Genomic DNA, 21,832 nt, shown 5'->3' with positions numbered 1-21,832 from the left:
ACGCTCACGTATCTCTTAATAGTACGTAACTCAATTACACATACACATCGCCAATGTGCACTCAATTAGACCTACACTCCACATTAAAGATATGCCTAAGTGTAATAGTTCAATATGAAGTATTCAAATAAATATGTTTATGCAGATTATAAAATACTATACATTATTAACTAAATACACTTTATATGAATTTCAAAATATATGAAATAGACACAAGTAATCATTTTCTGTTTGTGTTTGTGTGTGTGGAGAGAGTCAAACAGAATCTAGGATTCAATATTACTGATGACCGCCCCCGAATTGTGTAAATCCCCCCCTACATGAAGAACCTAGGGGGGAAATCCCCCCCCTCCCCCCGTCTGCCTTGATGTACATGGAAATCAGGTTTCTCAGCCAAGTATGCTTGCGTATACAAGGAATCGGTCTCTGCATTTATCCCATCAGTGAATTGGTGAGCACACAGTGAACACAAAGAAGAACACACTAACCAGGAGCCGTGAGCTGCCTTGCTACAGCGGCGCTCGGGGAGCAGTGAGGGGTTAGGTGCCTTGCTCAAGGGCACTTCAGCCGTGGATGTGGGCATGAGAGAGCAGTGCTCAACCACTTCCCCCGCCCACATTTTTCCTACTGGTCGGGGATTGAACTGGCAACCTGTTGTTACAATCCCGAAGCCCTAACCAGTAGGCCACGACTGCCCCCATAAAAGAAACGTGAAAGTGCTTTTGCTGACCCTATTCCCCATCTGTTCCATGGCACTGGGAAAATGTCTCATCATTGCACTAAATGTCGATTTGTTTTGTTTGTTAAAACTTTTGCACTGTACTTAATCATTTGTTTCAATTTGTTTTTACTACAGATACAACTCAACAGAAGATCCATGGACAGAATTATGAACTGAACCTGCAGCGCAAAGGAAGGCTGCACCACTGCACCGTCTGCAGGAGGAGTTTTACCACCCGGAGAAAACTCAAGAAACACCAGCAAACACACTCAGTCAGGGTGAATTTTACCACATCCTCACTTATTAGCCACCACATGCAAATTCATACGGGAGGGAAGCCTTATCAGTGCTCCCAGTGTGGAAGAGGTTTTTCACACAGCTCAAGTCTTGCACGTCACATGCATGAACACAAAGGAGAGAAGCCTCATAAATGTGCCCAGTGTGGAAAAGCTTTTATAACCTCCTCAGATCTCAAACGCCACATGCTTACACATACTGGAGAAAAGCCTTATAAATGTGTCCAGTGTGGAAAAGCTTTTTCACAACCGTCAACTCTTAAGAGCCACATGCGAATACACACTGGAGAGAAGCCTCATGAATGTACCCAGTGTGGAAAAGCATTTATAACCTCCACAGTACTCAAACTCCACATGCTTACACATACTGGAGAAAAGCCTTATAAATGTGTCCACTGTGGAAAAGAATTTTCACAAATGTCAACTCTGAAAAACCATATGCTAAAACACACTGTAGAAAAGTCTCATAAATGTTCCCAGTGTGGAAAATGTTTTCAACAAATTTCTAGTCTTGAAACACATATGCTCACACACAGTGGAGAGAAGCGTTATAGATGTTCTCAGTGTGGAAGAGGTTTTCAACAAATTTCAACTCTGAAAAACCATATGCTAACACACAGTGGAGAGAAGCATTACAAATGTTCCCAGTGTGGAAGAGGTTTTTCACACATGTCAAGTCTTTCACGCCACATGCGTGATCACAAAGGACAGATGCCTCATAAATGTTCCCAGTGTGGGAAAACTTTTTTACACATTTCACGTCTTAAAATCCATATGCTACTACATACTGTAGACCACCCTCATAAATGTGTCCAGTGTGGAAGGGGTTTTCAACAACTTTCTAGTCTTGAAACTCATATCTTAACACATGCGGTAGAGAAGCCTCATAAATGTTCCCAGTGTGGAAGAGGTTTTTCACACATGTCAAGTCTTGCACGCCACAAGCTAGATCACAAAGGAGGGAAGCCTCATAAATGTTCCTATTGTGGAAGAGGTTTTTCACACATGTCAAGTCTTTCACGTCACAAGCGTGATCACAAAGGAGATGAGTCTCATAAAACAATGATGCCTACACAGACTGTAGGGAAGCCTCATGAATGTTACTGGTGTGGAAGAAGTTTTTCACAAATTTCACGTCATAAATGCTACTTGCTACCACATAATGGAGAGAAGCCTTATAACTGTTTCCAGTGTGGAAGAGGTTTTTCACACACGTCAAGTCTTTCACGCCACATGCGTGATCACAAAGGACAGATGCCTCATAAATGTTCCCAGTGTGGAAAAACTTTTTCACACATTTCACGTCTTAAAAACCACATGGTGATGCACACGACAGAGAAGCCTCATAAATGTACCGAGTGTGGAAAAGCTTTTACGCGAATTTCAACTCTGACAAACCATATGCTAGCACACACTGTAGAAAAGGCTCATAAATGCTCCCAGTGTGGAATAGGTTTTTCACACAGCTCAAGTCTTGCACGTCACATGCATGAACACAAAGGAGAGATGTCTCATAAATAAGCCCAGTGTGGAAAAGGTTTTCCACATCTTTCTAGTCTTAAAACCCATAATGTCAATGCATATGTAAATGCACTGTTAGGGTGAATAAAAACCAGAACACCAGCAAATGCACACTGTTAGGGTGAATAAAAATCACAACACCAGCAGCAGGAAGTAGTTCTGTTTTGTTTGAACATCAACAGAAGTGACGTCACCCAGCACCATATGTCAATGCATACTGGAGGGAAGCCTAATGGATGCTCCCAAAGTGGGAAACAAGCAACGTTTTTATCGCCACATGCATGGACACAAGGGACAAGAACCCGGCAAACGCACACTGTTAGGGTGAATACAAATCAGAACACCGGCAAATGCACACTGTTAGGGTGAATACAAATCAGAACACCAGCAGCAGGAAGTAGTTCTGTTTTGTTTGAACGGCAACATAAGTGACGTCACCCAGCATCACTTAGAGTACCTTTAAGAGAAGAGCAGCGAAGCCTCATCGGTGTGCCCAGTGTAGTAAAACATTTGCCAAATCCACAGGTCTTAAACGCCACATGCTTACACACACTGGAGAGAAGCCTCATCGGTGTGCCCAGTGTAGTAAAACATTTGCCAAATCCACAGGTCTTAAACGCCACATGCTTACACACACTGGAGAGAAGCCTCATCGGTGTGCCCAGTGTAGTAAAACATTTGCCAAATCCACAGGTCTTAAACGCCACATGCTTACACACACTGGAGAGAAGCCTCATTAATGTGCCCATTGTGAAAAACATTTGACAGGCCCACAGATCTTAAATACATGCTTACACATCCTGGAGAGAAGTATTTTTTTCTTCTTGCACAGCATATGCTGATACCATAATGGTAATGCATATATTTTTATTTTTACCTCTAAATAAAGTCCAAGAAATACAATCATCTGTATGTTGTTCTCTTTCTGTAAAAATAGTTTTTATATGTGTCTTGTTATTGTCGGAAAAACATTGATGTAAAGCACATGCATATAGAAATATGTAGCCTATATTTCAATAAATATATTGCAGAAAATAGTTATGTTTTTATGTTTTATTTAATTTAGGTTTTCCTTGTGTCATCTGTTTAACCTCAGTCTGGAAACAGGAAAACCTTACTGTGTGATAATTTCATAAATGGGCAATTTAGACATTTTTGCTGAATAAAATATACAGATGGGTTTTCTTTTGTAAGTACAACTGAGTCATTATTGGATTTGAAGGAGTATATACTGCACAGAAGTGATAGCAATTTTATTGCCTTTAGAGTGGGCAGAGTAATTACCATGGAAATAGCCATAACATCAGACATTTATGAACAGCTAACATACACGTTAGCCATCACATTCATTAACACAAGGAGAGACTTTTCTTATCGTTGGTCAGTATTGTTATGGTTGTCGTTCTAGTTATCGTTCCAGGTGTGAATGCCCCTTTCGAGTGGGCAGAGTGTTACCATGGAAATAGGAGCCATAACATCAGACAGTTATTCGGCACTGCATAGCATACAATCAGGGAAAGCATTTAGATTAGACATAAATTAAGTACTTATGATGTCACTTGAAATGAACACCCTTTTCTCCATTCTCAAATTACATTCACAGAATGTCTGACAGTTCTTGCAAAATAAAACACTTGTCTCAAAAGTTTTACTTGTGCGCAGAGCCAAACAGTGTCAGAGTACTGATCCAGTGGATGATTGAAGTGTTCCCTTAATTTTTTTGAGCAGTATACTTATGATGTCACTTGAAATGAACAATGGGAGAGTTTTTATTTGGGTGCCAGCTCATGTTGGGGTATAGAGGGTAATGTACAGGTGTGCAACGTGGCGTCATGGCTTTGCAGAAACACACACGCCACTTTAGAAATAGCCAACTGCCGTGTTATCTGCACACATTTTGAGCTGGGAATTTTATCTTTTTGGGGGCAAAGTCATGGAACATCAGGGAATTTTGTTGTAGTACTTGCCAATATACAATAATACAGTATCTGGTTATTAGCTTTACTGCTTGCTTGAGTAGATGTGGTTAGGTCAACCTTGTTTATTCAATGTTGATTTATTCTAACCTGACCCTAGCCAGATGAATTTCGTTCCGCTTAGCTCCGCCTAGCTTCACTCACATCCATCTGGGACCTCTTCCATTGAGAGTGATTTCTGCAACCGATTTTATGGTACAGCCAATCAGGACGCAGGGCGGGAGTTTCATAGATGTGACATAGCGTAGAAGCGACTGTGAGACTGTTATTAGCGTCACGGGTTGGCTTCGATGTGAGTGGTTGAAGTAGCACATCAATAGATGACGGACAAGTGGCTTATTCAATCATATGCAAGCATTTTTTGATTAGGCCCAGCCTTCTGAAGCAACACTTCAATGGATCGGTTCCAGATAGATGAGTGGAGCTAGGCGGAGCTAAATTCATCTGGCTAGGGTCAGGTTAGATTTATTCATCTCCCACTCAAAAAAGTAAAAGATTGTTGAACGATACACAACTGGTCTGAAATCTTTGGTCTATTAATACCGGTCATTATCTTGTAGGCAGGTCATGGAAATTCAGTTTTCAGACAGGAAAATGGAATGGAATCAAGGAATTTTACATTCTACAGGCCAGTAGGTGGCGGTAATGCACCTTATCGTTGGTTAAACGATATAAGCCTAAAGAAGAAGAAAAGGAGTTCTAGGGAGTTTTCGGCAGCGTAAGTAAACAAGACTCTGTGGACTAACACTTTTTTCACGTTTTGTGTGACCTAAGCAGCATATTAACTCATCTCCGCGTGCAGTGCTTAATTGAGTTAGCCTACTTGAAGTAGGTAAACATTGAGTTAAGACACAATTGTAATAATAGCCGATGTCTTGATCCCGTAGGCTACAGCTAAGTGCTACTCCAACATACCCCGTGTTAAGTAAGTGATGTACAAGCCATTTGCCAATTAATCATGTACACTAAAGTTTATTTATTTAATAAATGCGAAATGATCTTGAAAGGCATTCTATTGTTTTTGTGTTACTCTGACTACAGGCTATAGCCTACAAAACGTTGGATAGGATCATCCTAGTGCGTTGGGAACATGGATCTCCGAAATCAGTCATCTGACTGTAACGTTAACGTTACAGAAACGCAGCAGATTGACCAGCTGACGGTGATCGTGAAAGAGGAAGATATAAAAGAGGAGGAATATGGTCATTTGACTGCATTTCAACACGATGAAGAAAATCCAGCGCTTCACCAATCATCAGACTTTGCAGAGTCCAACGCTGAAACATTACAGATAGCAGCGGAGATTGAAGTGAAGATTGAAGAGGACGATGCTCAAGAGCACGATTATCTGGTGGAAAGTAAGTCCTTTCAGATACCACTAGCCAAAACACACACACACACACATCTTAAATTTGACATATCTACAGCCTTTTTTATGTTAGTTATTTACATTGATTATGGTTGACATATTAGGCATGGGTCATTCCACGTCAATTCAACCTGGGACCACGCACTTAGGTCTCAAAAAATTCTGACAAAATGCAGGTGCACCTATCTTACCCAGGAGACACACTGTAAAATTATTTTTATGTAAGATCAGTACTTTCCAAGATACAGCCAGTTTTACAGGGGGAGGGGGGGTGTCGATTTTGTCAAAGTTCACAAGCCCATAGCGCAAGAACTAAACCATGTAGGCTCAAATTTTGCATGCTGGTACATAAGTAGGAATAGTATGTAGCAAAATCGTCACGTTTGGTCTGGATGGTGATAGCTGTCCCCCAAAGTTGATCAAAATTTCATTGGAGTTTTTGGCTAGGCTCTGTTTAGGCCTTCCAGGGTTCCTACGCAGTATGGGAAAACCTGGAAAAGTAATTTCCAGGCATACAGACATCACACACACATTCACTAACAGCAGAAAAAAGTAATTAAAAGTATTTATTCCACTGCTTGGTTGAATTTCCCATTGTCCTACGTAATTTAGAACGACCATTAACCGTATCAGAGAATGTCTAATAAGGGGAGAACTGCCACTCTCGGAAAACTTCCGGTTTCTGAACTGGTTGCAGTTCCTTCTGTGGTTCCACATGAGGGCGCTCGTCCACGAGGAGGTCTATGCATGGAGGTCTATGGAGCTGTACCCCTCAAAATCCACTTTTCTCGGGATATAATTTTTTTTCAAGTAATTTGAATATTGTATTCGAAAGGGGAGGCAAAGAAAATACACTTGGTTGAGTGTTATCATTTTTAAAGTCACTTAATTGTTCTTAAAAGCCTTTCAAATGTGTCAATGACGTCATTCATTAGCACAACGCTAGCGTGTTATGTGCAACAACGACCCAACCTGTAAGAAATCAAAAGGGCATAAGTACTCGTTCATTCAACTTTTGACCTATAACCCATGTTGAAGTTATACAAACTACAATCAAATCTGAGATTTGTCAACGACAATCAGGTGAAAGAGACAATTTTAGCCGTCTAGCTCCATTGACTCCCATTCATTCTGCACTCATGGCGATCGCCCCCAGTGGAACTCTGGTGGAACTGCATCCAAAATTCGGTACAATGGGACTTAATACGGAGTGGCAAGGCTCTCCGTAGACGGGCTCTGACCGTATGTTATCTGCACACCTATGAAGTAGATCCATTTTTTTGGCCGTATCACACTTGTATATTAATTCGGCGAACTCGTTGTGAAGTTTAAATGAACTGTCACGTTGCATCCGAGCTGTAAAATGCAGACGTTCAGAACATTGCAACATTGTAGCATATGACTGAGGTGGCTTTTAGCTAGATGGATGACAGCAGGCTAAGTAAAAGCGATGTTTCAAAGCTAAAGTTCATCAGAATCTTGGGATATACGCCCGCTTGACAACGGGAGAGATAGAACTAACGACTGGCCTTTGGCCGTAGCAACCATCCATTTAGAACTAGTAACGGCAGTTTGTCCTGTGAGTTGAGAAATTAGTTGATATGTGTCGGAAGAAATTAGTTCTACAAACAAGACAGTTTTAGCGATTAAAACGTTTAAATTGTAACAGGAAATGAACACAACGCAAGTGGCAACAGTGGAATAAGCGGGAGAATGGACTCCACGGTGGTCTGTTCACAGAAGTTAATGCACACTACGCTTCGCGTCGGGGCCGTTTTACAACCTCGACCGTGCATTAACTTCTGTGAACAGACCACCGTGTCGTCCATTATCCCTTACATAATATAAAAAACACAACTAAGCAATAGGACCGTAGAAGATAAAGAATATTAGCCTGACGAGCCAGACCCACATTAAAATGTAGGGTCTGGGCACTCACCGTTCGCAGTGCTCAGTCCGAGGGGCGGGATAATCGGTTGTCTTTCAAATTCCCTCTGCATGCAATAGGACAGCGTTTTAGTCCCATGCGTTTTCCCACCAGCGGAGCTAGTTGGCTAGTTCAAACTTTTGCCAACTTAAAACAAGCTTAACTCGTGTCACACTGTTGGCCAACAGCAACATCCATCTTATTTGTTTTCAAGTAGCAGGGAATTCAAGCCAAACCGTTGCAACTCTGCCATCAATCATTATGTTAAGCCCGCCTAACGACTCTCTATACACGATTTGATTGGCCTGATAGAAGTTTAATTTTTCGAGCTCACAAGCCAAAGGAGAGTTGCTAGACTAGCCCTGGAAGAAAATGTAATTTGCTGCCACTAGGGTGCGTCTAGATTTCTAGGCTAAAAGAATATACTAAAATACAAATTATACAAAATAACACTTAATATAAATCAATTCTAAAAACAGTATCCACATAGTGGAGTATGGAATTTTGAAATGGAAAATGTGTAGGAACCCTGGCCTTCAGAAGACATATTTGTACTCAACATAGGCTCGTGATTTATTTTCTTACTGAGAAGTAGAAACACTCTCACAAAAAGCAATGAACAGAAACTAAAATCCTTCAGGGTTTTTTTTTTATTCTCCATGATCCCTTCTTTTTAAAAACACCAATTTGACTCGTCTTATGCAAATCTTTCTTTTTTACTTTCCACCCTGAACATGGGCAAAATGCACCATTGAGATGAATATGTTGTATGTATGTATACACGAATCCGACGAGCATTCTGTGGAGGCTGCCATCTTGTGGCGACGCCATTACTGAGCTGTTACTGGTATGTAAACAAACCTCCATGATAACGCACCCTCAATGACAGCTACAGCCAGGCAGTATGGCTTGTTGGGTTGATGATGTTAGACAGTGGCCTCCGGTCACAGATGAAGGAAGCGATCTTACAGATTATTTATGAAAATAGATTAAGAGTAGAGAATGAGGAATTAAAGACATAATTGGGACTAGGTTGGTATTATATCTACTTAACTACTGTAGCTCTAACATCAGCAATAACTATGCTAGCTAGGCTAGCTAACGAGGAAACTATACAAATATCTGTCCATTTGGCATGTTTTCCCACTCGACATTTTAAAAGAATTAGTGAGAGAGTCGTAAATCGCGGGCTGTTATCCCAGTGGACACAACCAATCCAATATGGTATGTAGACTAAACAAACCTCCGTGATAACGCACCCTCAATGACGGCTACAGCCAGGCAGGCTTGTTGGGTTGATGATGTTAGACAGTGGCTTCCGGTCACAGGTGAAGGTACAAGCGATGTTACAGATTATTTATGAAAATATCTTAGAGTAGATAATGAGAAAATAAAGACATAATTGGGACTAGATTGATATTATATTATATCTACTTAACTTCTGTAGTTCTAACGTCAGCAATAACTATGCTAGCTAGGCTAGCTAATGAGAAAACTATAAAAATATCTGTCCATTTGGCAACAATAAATACATGAATGGATATTAAATAAACAAATTCATGTTTTTCATTTGTGACCATTGTTTATCTAATTTTCACATTTCAAAAGGAAAGGGTAAGGTACAGCTAACTGCTATCTGTGCAAACCGTATGCAACGTTAGGCTACCAGACAGGGGCAGTCGACCCAGGGTTTTGCATCTCACATTTTCTTTTGTCCCAACTGGTAATTTTATTGCTGCTATTGGAACAATTGAAAACGGAACATGTTTTCCCACTCGACATTATAAAAGAAGTAGTGAGACAGTCGTAAATCGCGGGCTGTTATCCCAGTGGACGCAACCAATCCAATAGGAGGCACTGGCGCAACGCTATACCCAGCAACAGCTCAGTAATGGCGCCCGCTTACTTCCAGTAGTTTCGCCGGATTCGTGTATACAGTTACCACAGTTACAGTTACCACAGGTTACTCCATACAACCACAGTTGGCACTGTAGTAACTTTATATAAAACATATTGTTCTAATTGTGTTTGTTAAAATACATCATATTGTAATTAGGGTTGCAAAATTCCGGGAATTTTCAAAGTTGGAAACTTTCCATGGGAATTAACGGGAATGAACAAGAATTAATGGGAATAAAGTGGGAATTTTTAATATGGCAAGTTAGTCTATAACAGGGAACTTAAATGTAGTGGACAAAACCCCATCTTGCAGCATAATATTAGTTAAAACAACCTGATTTAATGCAATTTTATTCAAATTTATAACCTGCACATACGTCAATCCCATGCACACAGCAATCAGCATAGGCTACTAGACATAAAGGAAACCTATGGTGTGTTCATGTGCATGGGGAAAATCAATTCCCAGTGAAAATGTCATCTCATGTATTCCCACAAATTGGTGTGAAACTGGGCGAAGTTGTTGCCCAGTTATGGGCTTGTCGTCACTTTTGTCCTCATTCAAATGGGTGTACATCATTTTGCATAAACTGTAATGGGACGATTAATCTGTCTGATTAAGCTTGACAATTATATATAATTTACATAATCTATAAGGTTTGGTTGGGGTGGTATGTTGTGTCATTGTATTTTTTTTGTTTTACCATTTTCTGGGATTCTAACTGAACAAACTGATAGTCAGTCAATGTTCCAACCAATTGGATTTTGTTGTTGAGTGGCATGGTGTATCTTGGGCAGTTCAGTGGTTTCTGTGTTGCTATCTTAGCACGCTAGTAAACCATAGGCAGAGAATGGGATTCCTGCTAGCATGGTAGCTAGCTTTGTATGCTAAGCTAAGCGAAAATACGAACAAACAAATCATATTGGTTATTACGAAACAAAATGTTAATGTCTGTATATGAAACAGTAGGAATTACCAAAAATTCACAGTTAATTCCCGTAAATTCCCATTAATTCCCATAATTTCCTTTAATTCCATGAAAGTTTCCAATTTGGAATATTTCCAAAATTCCCTTAAAAAATCTTAATCTTAACTTCCCATGGAAAGTTTCCGGTAAGTTCCCGTTTGGAACCTAAAGAATTGAGAACCGTTGGCCTACACTTAGTGTTTGATGCAGACAGATGGAGTGGGATGGTTTTGCTCATGTAGTGTTTGATGCATGTAGATGGAGTGCGATGGTTTTGCTCCTTTTGTGTTGATTGGCTGATGTTAAGGCTGCACAGTCGCGATTATAAGTAACTACAAGGAGGGTAAACACATTTGCACTGTACTTAAAGGAGAATTCCGGTGTGATATTGACCTAAAGTGTGTTGAAACATGATACCGAGTGTGAACGTATGTCTCATAGCCCATCTCGGCTTGTCCCCTGCACTCCAAAATCTGGCGCTAGTTGGCCGATGCTACCAACATCTTTTTCAATGGTGGTGCTTCGGCATCGGGCTAGCCATGCAAATAAATCACTCTTTTACACCATTTACGAGGCTCAATGTATCTCCACACTTCATTGGTAGACTTCCGAGGGCCCTGACATTTAAAACGAGACATTGAGAACTTTGAAAAAGCACTGGTAGTTTACTTACAAGACGATTTATGCAGACAGTATCTTCACAAAGTTTAGCGTTTGCAGCCATCTTGAATTTAGTCACGATAAGTCGAGCGACAAGTAAGAATGAACAGGTATGATAAGGGATCAGATTCCAAAAATAATTCAGTGGAAATGCATGGATTCCAGTTTCTTCCAGTAGCAGCAACTGGAATCCATGCATTTCCACGGAATTATTTTTGGAATCTGATCCCTTATCATACCTGTTCATGATGGGCTATGAGACATACGTTCACACTCGGTATCATGTTTCAACACACTTTAGGTCAATATCACACCGGAATTCTCCTTTAAGCATTTGTTTAAAATTGTATGATACATCAGATACAACACAACAGAAGATCCACGGACTGAATGATGAACTCAACCTGCAACTCCCTCATTCTAATTCTAAGTCTCTGTCTCTATGGTAACTCTTACAGGTGCATCAGAATATCCACACGGAACACAACAGAAGATCCATGGACAGAATGATGAACTTAACCTGCCACGCAAAAAAAAAAGGCACCACTGCACTCACTGCTGGAGGAGTTTCATAGTCCTGAAAAATCTTAAGAAACATCAGAAAAAACATTTTAAAACATCCTCACAAGTACAAATACATTCGGGAAAGAAGCCTCATAACTGTTTCCAGTGTGGAAAAGGTTTTTTACACACGTCAAGTCTTTCACGCCACATGCGGGTTCACAAAGGAGAGGAGCAGAGTCGTGAAACACAAGTGCTTGAAACACAGACTGAAGAGAAGCGTTATAAATGTTACCAGTGTGGGAAAGGTTTTTCACACACGTCAAGTCTTTCACGCCACATGCGGGTTCACAAAGGAGAGATGCCTCATAAAAGACTTGTGCAAATGCACACTGGAGAGAAGCCGCATAAATGTCGCCAGTGTGAAAAAACTTTTTCACACTCCTTAATGCTTCAATACCACATGGTAAAACATACGTTGAAGAAGCCTTACGAATGTTCCCAGTGTGGAAAAGGTTTTCCATGCCCGTCAAGCCTTTCACGCCATAAGCGTGAACACAAAGGAGAGACGGCTCATAAAAGGCTCGTGCTTCCCCCCACTGAGAGGCGTCATAAATGTTCCCAGTGTGGAAAGGGTTTTGTACACCCCATAACACTTAAATGCCACATGCTAACACATAAGGTGGAGAATCTACACGCTAGAGAGAAGCGTCATAAATGTCGCCAGTGTGGAAAGGGTTTTAAGCTTGCGTCAAGTCTTTCTCGCCACATGCTTTTACACACTGGAGTGAAGCCTCATAAATGTTTCCAGTGTGGAAGAGGTTTTGTACACAAGTCAAGCCTTTCACGTCACATGCTTGAACACAAAGGAGAGATCCCTAGTGAAACATTAATGCCTACACCAACTGTAGAGAAGCCTCATCAATGTTCCCAGTGTGGAAGAGGTTTTTCACACACGTCAAGTCTTTCACGGCACATGCGTTTACACGCAGGAGAGAAGCCTCATAAATGTTCCCAGTGTGGAAGAGGTTTTTCAGACACATCAAGTCTTTCACGCCACATGTTTGAACACAAAGTAAAACAGGACCACGGAGAATACAACGAAAGACACGAATTGTATTTGATCGAGATAGCACAGAACAGATGGTCGATTGATAGAATGATGAACTCAGCCTGCAGCTCAGAGGAAGTTTGCACCACTGTGCCGTCTGTAGAAGGAGTTCAAACAGAACACAGAACAGAAGATCCACGGACAGAATGATGAACTCAACCTGCAACTCCCTCATTCTAATTATAAGTCTCTGTCTCTATGGTAACTCTTACAGGTGCATCAGAATATCCACACGGAACACAACAGAAGGAAGGCTGTACCAATGTCTGTACACAGCCCTGAGAGAACTCGAGAAACACCAGCAGACACATTCTGTAAATGTACTCATTTGTGGAAAGAAATTTACAACAGCAAAAAATAGTAGACGTCTCGTCGGTCATGATAACTATGATAACTAAGGTGTGTGAGCCCCCCCCCCCCTAAAAAAAAGAAAGTAATTTTGAATAAATATACATTTCTTAAGAAATGATACGATTTGATGTTGTTTAACTCATTTACAAATGGTGCACTGTCACTTTAAGAGCATTGTCTAGGCTTCACGGTATTCATAATATTTTGCCAGCTCCAATCAATTATAGCCTATGGCCGGTCCACAAACTCATTGTTCAAACTCAACATTGTTTGTGCCACATTTATAGCACAATATTAGCAATGATAAGTATACTATTAAGTTGGTATAAACAACCTTCATTCCTTTGGAAATATAAGTATTTAATGACATGCTAGCTAGATATTTTCTGTTTGCAATTAAAAGTGAATTATGAACCTGGTAGCCACCTAGCTATCTGAGTGGAATGTGTTTCAATTGGCATCATGTGCTCAGTTTAAGGGAAACGGATTAGAAAGACCACTCTTTATATTCTATCACAGTCCAAATCAGTGTGTACAGCCTGTCAAAGTGCCCTCTCACCTTTTAGGAATGGTCAGTAGTGGGAACCAGATAATACCGCTAGCGTTGTTTTTGTTGTCCTCATGATTTCCTTTTAATAGTTTCTTATATTAAAAATGTGAAATCAATTATCAAGCCAGCTGGAACCTGCCACTCTCTCTCCCACCAGCCAATCAGAAAAGAGTATTTCTTCTCTCCGGGTGATAATGAAGAATAAGCGCTTAATGTCATCTTCAGCCAGGTGCTTACTCACACTGGACAGAAGACTCATATGTCACATTTAGCCAGGTGCTTACTCACACTGGACAGAAGCCTCATATGTCATCTTTAGCCAGGTGCTTACTCACACTGGACAGAAGCCTCATAACTGCCCAGTGTACTAGTTTTACTTTTAACTAAGAAATTAATTCAAAAACAATGGGGGTCTATGGAGCGAGACGGCTAAATTTGTCTCTTTCACCTCATTGCCCGCGTGCGCCCTCACGTGGAACCAGAGACGGAACTGTTCTCCCTTCTCTGTTACAGCAAAGATAATGAATGCGTATCAAGATGGGTCGTCCTAGTTCATGTCTATGAGGGCAAAGTGGAGTTCAGTCAGAGACGGGCTCTGGTTCAGTTCCCGCCTGCACAGGGGCGTGTCACTGACGTATGACTTACGTTTGGACGCCTCGGTTCCACGCCAGACAAGCCAGAGTACAAAATAAACTTTGTGTACACCTTCATTAATGTTGATTTTCTCCCGACTGGAGGGTCATACTATCACGACATTCTACTGAAATAGGGAGGAGGGTTTGGAGATCATGATACCGTGTCTGAAATGTGCATCCATTGCTCAGAAAAATAAGGCTTTGACAAATTCTGGGAAATTCTTGGATTCTGCCATACACCTCAATGTTAAAAAGAGATCCCGATCGCTGCATAAATGTGCGGGGGCGTGTACTGCTACCCTATTTGCATAAATTTCCAGGGACAGGAAATGGCCTCTCATGAATTATCTTCGTAATCAACCATCTTTGGTTACAGTCTAAAACAGTGGTCCCCAAACTTTTTCTTCCGAGGGCCAGCTCACTATGCCTGGCTCTAAGAGAGGGCCAGAGACTCTGAGTATATCAGTAACCTTAAATAGCTTAGTGCTGTGAACAACAAACATTTAATCATAGGCTACTGCAATTTAATACCATTGTTAACTATGTTTATATTGCCATCATGCCATGTAAAATGTAGCTCAAATGAAATAATACTAATAAAAAAGACTTTAGCATTCCCAAAAGTATTAGCAGGGAGTCCCAAAAGTATATTTTATCTAAAATGTGTGAACTCTGAGTCTTTGCATACACAGCTCAAGTTGTGAACAAGCAATATCCTACAAATAATTTAATAACCAAGTTTTATGAAGTGCTGGCAAAAACATCTGAAATGACCACCATTCTAACTTTAACTCATCTGATGAGAACTTTGTGAAGTGTGAATTTGGATGAACATTTGAACGAGTGAATAAAAAATAGAAATAATTATCCCAGGAAGTCCCAGAAATATGACTTGAATAGAAGTTAGTTATTAACAATTAATTGATAAACTTTTAGAATACTTTGAGCACTGATGCAGTCAGCATAGGCCTCTTTACATTGTTTGTAAGCCTACATTTCATTCCGTTTTCAATGGTAAACTAGCCTGGCGAGCCAGACCCACATTTAAATGTAGGGTCTGGGCACTCACCGTTCGCAGTGCTCAGTCCGAGGGGCGGGATAATCAGTTGTCTTTCAAATTCCCTCTGCACGCAATAGGATATTTGTTTTCAAGTAGCAGGGAATTCAAGCCAAACCGTTGCAACTCTGCCATCAATCATTATGTTAAGCCCACCAAACGACTCTATACACGATTTCAATGTCCTGATTAAGTTTCGATTTCTGGAGCTCACAAGCCAACAGAGAGTTGCTAGACTAGCCCTGGCAGCAAATGTAATTTGCTGGTCGTCCTAGTTCATGTAATTTGCTGCCGCTAGGGGCGCGTCTAGATTTCTAGGCTAATGGTAAACGCGAAATAGCGCCAAAACAACCACCAGTGGACAAAAAGAGTATTACACGTGTACTGTTAAGACTCGCCATAGAGAATGAATGGGGGAAATTACGGAGGTTACAGTTTGGCGAGGTCATACTCTTGTGCGGGCCAGATGCTATATACCACAGATATGTTTTGCTGGGCCGTAGTTTGGGGACCACTGGTCTAAAAGCAAGAAAAGCGAAATCAAGGCTTCTGTAGTCCCACTCCAGCCCAGGTGGTGGAAGTAGTACACCTTAATCTTGGTTTACCAGTCGCCATTAAATGGTAGAAAAGAAGATCTGAAGATTCTTCCAGTAGGCTGCTCTGAAATAGGGGAATTTCACAACAAAAACAAAGTTTTGTTTGTCGTGGAGTGAGATTACCCTGAATGGAGGAATATAGAGTAATGGAATTGGTTTGAGGTAAGCTTTGCTTTTTATATCTTAGTATTAGCCTACTCATTAATCACACGATAGTATTAACTACCGGCGGTAGCCTACTCAAAAATCTTACAACAGCAGCATAAGGGAAAAGACAGACTGCTAACGCACAGAGTTCCTCTGTGTCCTGGACACATTTCCAACGATCGGATCATTCAATATACTCGCCTAATGATCCCCATTTCCCAACTGTCAGTTATTCATTAATTTCCTCACTCTCCACTTCAAGCTAGTTTGTGTAGTGAGCGTTGCCTTACATCGCTCAGGGGTGCGTTTCCCAAAACCATAGTTGCTAACCTGTTAGTTGGTTGGCAATAGGAAATTGCATCGCAACCAACAAAGTTGATGGCTTAGTTAGCAACTATGCTTTTGGGAAACATGTCAAGTGCTAGGTGGTGGTGATGAAACAATTAAATCGTTTTTAAAAACGGAGATAGCGTTTTGGAACCAAACTCTTCAAATAGTAGGCTACAGTGGAACACGCAGTTGCAGTTGATAACAGACTGGAGTGGATATGTTGCAAAATAATCCCATTCGTTACAGTCTGAAAGCGAATTCAAGGCTCCTTTAGTCCCACTCCAGTCTAGGTGGTGGCAGTAGTTCACCTTAATCTTGATTTACCAGCCACCTTAAACGGTACCGAAGAAGATCTAAAGATTCCACACCAAAAAAACAAAGTTAGCTTTGCAAACAAAGTTTGGTTAGCATCTATTGAGATTACACTGAATAGAGGAGTATATTAACGAAATCTGTTTGAGGTATGCGTTGGTTATGAAAATGTATCGTCTTAGTATTACACTTTTCTCTCACAACACCAGCACTTGCATGTATCAGTGAAAAGGCAAAGGCCCCATATCAAAGTAGTCCCCATTTCCCTAATATAGAAGTGGCTCAGTCATTCATTAATTTCCTCACTCTCCACTTCAAGCTAGTTTGTGGAGGAAGGTAGAGAGAAAATGAGCCCCTTAGGTGACTTGATCACAATTTCAATTTAAGTATGAGTATACTCTTTTGATCCCGTGAGGGAAATTTGGTCTCTGCATTTATCCCAATCCGTGATCCAACTTAGTGAAACACACTGAGTGTTCCCATGCTGCCTTGCGCGCGATTTGATTCACGCTGCTAAGGCAGCCTGGAAACTACCGCCCTAATTTTTGCCTCAGATAGGGAACCAATCACAGAACAAGGGGGAAAGCAAGACGATGATGAGCTATGCACAGACGCATTTGATAGACATCCGTGGCACCCAATAAACGGATCTGGGCATTTTTTTCAAATACGAGAAAATTAACGTTTGGTTCCCAGACCACGTCTCATTGAGAAGTGGTGGCGCTAGCCAGGCTAGAGCACACAGTGAACGCACAGTGAGGTGAAGCGCACACACTAATCCCAGTGCAGTGAGCTACCTGCAACAACAGCGGCGCTCGGGGAGCAGTGAGGGGTTAGGTGCCTTGCTCAAGGGCACTTCAGCCGTGCTTACTGGTCGGGGTTTGAACCGGCAATTCTCCGGTTACAAGTCCAAAGCACTAACCAGTAGGCTGGCCAAAATTTAATTGTATTTGTAGAGCGGCAAAACATTACACATGTCTCAAGGCGCTTTACAGAGTGTTAGACAATCAGAGAAAAGAAAAGAAAAGAAGGCCCTTGGGTAACAGGGGCGAGGAAAACTCTCTAGAATTGGAGATATATATAGGAAGAGACCTCGAGCAGATCCACGACTCAAGGGCCTGACCCATCTGCCTAGGGTCAGATATAGGACAGTAAGGTCTGTATACATGACAAATGCATAAGTGTAGAGTCAGGTGTAGAGAATAGGACATGGTGTTTAAAGCCACCTGAGGCGAATGTTACAAGAGGTGAGATGGTTACATATCCGCTATGATAATGCATTAATAACAAGCCGTGTGTGCAACGTGTTGATGATGTTGTTGAACGGATGATAAATATCGTGCCCTCTTCTTGCTATGTTCATGCTCTGTTTTTCAGGTACCCGAGGAGGTAATGTGAGTTTGAAAGGCGTTAAAATAACACCAGCCTGTTGGCCCTGTTTTCCTCCTTTCCTCTATGAATACAGACAAGAATCTCCGGACAGGATCCTGGGACCGTTCCTATGGATCTTGGGCCGTCGGTAAGCTCTGGCGGTAATGAAGCATTCCAGCTGCTAACACCAAAAGTAGAGGACATTAAAGAAGAGCAATATGATCACATGATCACATGTCAGGACGACGAGGAGGAGAAGCCGCTCACTGAGCTGTTATGTAAAACTGAGTCTCTTGGCTCTAATGAAGCATCACAGACAACAGCAGAGGTTGAAGTGAAATTAGAGGACAATGAGGATGAAGAATACCAAGACGATTCTCTTCAGGGAGGTAGGCCTAAGGAACTACATACTGATACACTAAGAGTTCATTAAATAAAAAGTTGTCAGTTTGTAGATATGTAGTAGTCTACCATTGGATCCATTGGAATGGATTTACTACCATTTTGCCAGGTTGATGGGGTCAGGTGGGACTTGAATGTTCCTCACCTCCAAAGTGGGGAATTATAGAAAAATGTAGAAAACCCACTGGAGTCTTAAACCGACCTGTTCCCTACAGACCCTGTGTCTCTGGCCCACAAACACACACACACACGCACACACACACTCTCTCTCTTTAAGGCTATAGGCTAAATGTGTCGATGCTCTCTCAATTGAACACTGCCTGTGCTCCAACATTTGCACTGGAGTCCTCAGCTCCTAAACCGACCTGTCCCCTACAGACCCCGTGTCTCTGGCCCAGATGAAGAGGGTATCAGTGGTGCTGGTGGACTGCTGTAGACCACAAGGATGGCGAGGGAAGGAGGAGGAGATGCAGACCAACAGAGATGCACATCAGATCGAGACCAGTAAGATACACACACACACACACACACACACACACACATTCTCTCTAAGGCTACGTCTACATGAAAGCAACGGGTGTATTGTTTTCTTTTGCAGTGATTGTAATTCTATACATTTGTGGTTGAAGGCTTCAGATCAGTTTATTACCACTTGCACTCTGTGCTTGTAGTTCAGTTAGGCTTCCTGGGGGAGTGGCTTGGTAGAGCAGTGAAGAGCGGTGAAATGCAGGGGGTTATGGGAGTTGGTTGGGAACAGGGGATTATGGGAGTTGGTTGGGAGCAGGGGATTATGGGAGTTGGTTGGGAGCAGGGGATTATGGGAGTTGTTGGTTTTCACCCACATTAGCCAAAAACACATGTTTGCCTTTTTCTCAGTCAAGAAGGCACTGATTTCAATTACCGTATTACTCCACATTTCTACTACATAAATGACCAAAATAAAATCCTCGCTTTATCACTTATCTTGGGTCGCAAAATTATTTGGTCGCAGTCTGGAGCCATGTCCTCTGATATCCACCCAACCTGTTACTCCTACACAGACACGCACGGACACACACACACACACACACTACTTTACTTACTGCTTACTACTTTTCATTTATTCTTTATAGTTGAGCTGAGCACAAGGAATTTCATTACTTATAATTCATTTTTGCAGACCGGAATTGTGCCGTTTTGCTCCCATAGAAACAAATTATGTTGCTCTATCTTGTTAGTAATCTAAGATCTTTGCCTTAAAGGTGCGATTTGTAGGACGTGTCGAATGTTCTGTAGGCCAAAATCAAAACACTGGTGAACGTTCTCAAGACTACCAGACGCGAGCCTCTTCTGGGTTGTCAGATGTAATGAAGACTTAGCTAACGTTAGTTGACCTGCAGCTGCTTTAACGTTTCTCCAACCATGACCCAGCTACACATTACGGAAACAGTGAAAACAAAAAAATACCTCTCTAACCAACGTAACATATTTAGCTGAAGTTAGCGATGCAGATGAAGTTTAGCCTAGGCTACCTGTTGTGGAGAAATATGGCCAGCTCTGCGTCACACTTGATATTCTTCGTTTGACGAAGACGTCACCATCTCAGGAAGCTCCTCCGATGTCCACTTAATTTGTTTCTTGTTTTAATTTTGGAAATTTGCCTGCCTCTCGTAGGCGTTCACGACTACAACTGACAGCTGTTGACCGTTGGCCTTCGCTAATTTGGCAACCCAAATAGGAGGACGCGCTAGCCCATTATTAATACGCTATTCTAGAATGAATCGTTCAAAACATAAACGAAAATTCCAAGAGATTCCGCCCCGTAACTCATTTTTTTTCATGGGTTTTACGGGGTTTTACAGGTTGGAGTAATATTGTCAAATAAGCCATTACTTAAATTCATCGTGTTTCCTTACTCTCTGACAACGTATGGTGATCATTTTTGGAATGGTTACAGTTTATTTTCCATTATTTCCTACATACTGGTCCTTTAAGTGCTTATGCCTCATTCTAATTCTAAGTCTCTATGGTAACTCTTACAGGTGCATCAAAATATCCACATGGAACACAACAGAATAATGAACTCAACCTGCATCTCCTAGAAGGACTGTACCACTGTGCAGTCTGCAGGAAGAGTTTCACAGCCCTGAAAGAACTCAAGAAACACCAGAAAAGGCACTTTTGTGTCGTTAGTCAGAACACTGGCAAAGAACTTTTTAAATGTGACCACTGTGGAAAAATGTTTAGGTACATTTCAGGTCTTAAAACTCATATGCTGACTCACAATGGAAAGAAGACTCATGTATGTGCCCAGTGTGGAAAAGCTTTTTCACAAATGTCATCTCTTAAAAACCATATGCTTATTCACACTGGAGAGAAGCCTCATAAATGTGCCCAGTGTGGAAAAGCATTTAAAAGGGCCACAACTCTTAAAATCCATATGCTTACTCACACTGGAGAGAAGCCTCATCAATGTGCCCAGTGTGGAAAAGCATTTAAACAAATGTCAAAGCTTAACCGTCACATGCATACTCACACTGGAGAGAAGGCTCATCAATGTGCCCAGTGTGGAAAAGGTTTTTATGAAACATCATCTTTTAAAAACCATATGCTTACTCACACTGGAGAGAAGGCTCATCAATGTGCCCAGTGTGGAAAAGCATTTACACAAATGTCAACTCTTAAAATCCATATGCTTACTCACACTGGAGAGAAGCCTCATCAATGTGTCCAGTGTGGAAAAGCATTTACAGAAATGTCAAGTCTTAGGACCCATATGCTTACTCACACTGGAGAGAAGGCTCATCAATGTGCCCAGTGTGGAAAAGGTTTTTATCGACCATCAGCTCTTAAAAGCCATATGCTTACTCACACCGGAGAGAAAGCTCATCAATGTGCCCAGTGTGGAAAAGCGTTTACACAAATGTCAAATCTTAGGACCCATATGCTTACTCACACTGGAGAGAAGGCTCATCAATGTGCCCAGTGTGGAAAATGTTTTTATCAAACATCAACTCTTAAACGCCATATGCGAACACACACTGGAGAGAAACCTCATCAATGTGCCCAGTGTGGAAAAGGTTTTTATCAAACTTCAACTCTTAAACGCCATATGTTTACTCACACTGGAGAGAAGCCTCATCAATGTGCCCA

At 41.4% G+C, this 21,832-nt stretch overlaps 4 protein-coding genes across 22 annotated transcripts in view; 2 read left to right on the top strand and 2 right to left on the bottom strand.

The window, feature by feature from the left end:
* The window catches only part of LOC121718874 (gastrula zinc finger protein XlCGF57.1-like), a 404,172-nt gene that overhangs the window by 66,592 nt on the left and 315,748 nt on the right, over nt 1-21,832 (bottom strand). The window lies entirely within an intron of this gene.
* The window catches only part of LOC121718943 (zinc finger protein 239-like), a 627,858-nt gene that overhangs the window by 415,593 nt on the left and 190,433 nt on the right, over nt 1-21,832 (bottom strand). The window lies entirely within an intron of this gene.
* LOC121718869 (gastrula zinc finger protein XlCGF57.1-like) overlaps nt 1-21,832 on the top strand; it is a 58,530-nt gene that overhangs the window by 26,382 nt on the left and 10,316 nt on the right. For 2 of the 8 annotated variants that reach the window (XM_042104237.1, XM_042104242.1), the window contains exon 3: nt 11,796-13,390. In XM_042104237.1, coding sequence (XP_041960171.1) covers nt 11,796-13,099 — 1,304 coding nt within the window. In that variant the 3' untranslated portion in view covers nt 13,100-13,390. Of the gene's footprint in view, nt 1-856; nt 3,580-4,941; nt 5,233-5,401; nt 5,440-5,555; nt 5,873-11,795; nt 13,391-21,832 lie in introns of those variants that run through there. The other 6 variants (XM_042104236.1, XM_042104235.1, XM_042104240.1 and 3 more) reach the window with 5 other exon arrangements.
* LOC121718789 (zinc finger protein 708-like) overlaps nt 16,047-21,832 on the top strand; it is a 712,111-nt gene continuing 706,325 nt past the window's right edge. For 2 of the 11 annotated variants that reach the window (XM_042103955.1, XM_042103966.1), the window contains exons 1-3: nt 16,047-16,300; nt 18,393-18,687; nt 19,079-19,204. In XM_042103955.1, coding sequence (XP_041959889.1) covers nt 18,429-18,687; nt 19,079-19,204 — 385 coding nt within the window. In that variant the 5' untranslated portion in view covers nt 16,047-16,300; nt 18,393-18,428. The remainder of the gene's footprint in view (nt 16,301-18,392; nt 18,688-19,078; nt 19,205-21,832) is intronic. The other 9 variants (XM_042103954.1, XM_042103953.1, XM_042103969.1 and 6 more) reach the window with 7 other exon arrangements.

This window comes from Alosa sapidissima, chromosome 9, assembly GCF_018492685.1.
Source record: "Alosa sapidissima isolate fAloSap1 chromosome 9, fAloSap1.pri, whole genome shotgun sequence".
In the NCBI taxonomy this organism is placed as follows: Eukaryota; Metazoa; Chordata; class Actinopteri; order Clupeiformes; family Clupeidae; genus Alosa; species Alosa sapidissima.
Note: the sequence above shows the minus strand (reverse complement) of the source record. Positions and strands in the feature narration are given on the sequence as shown.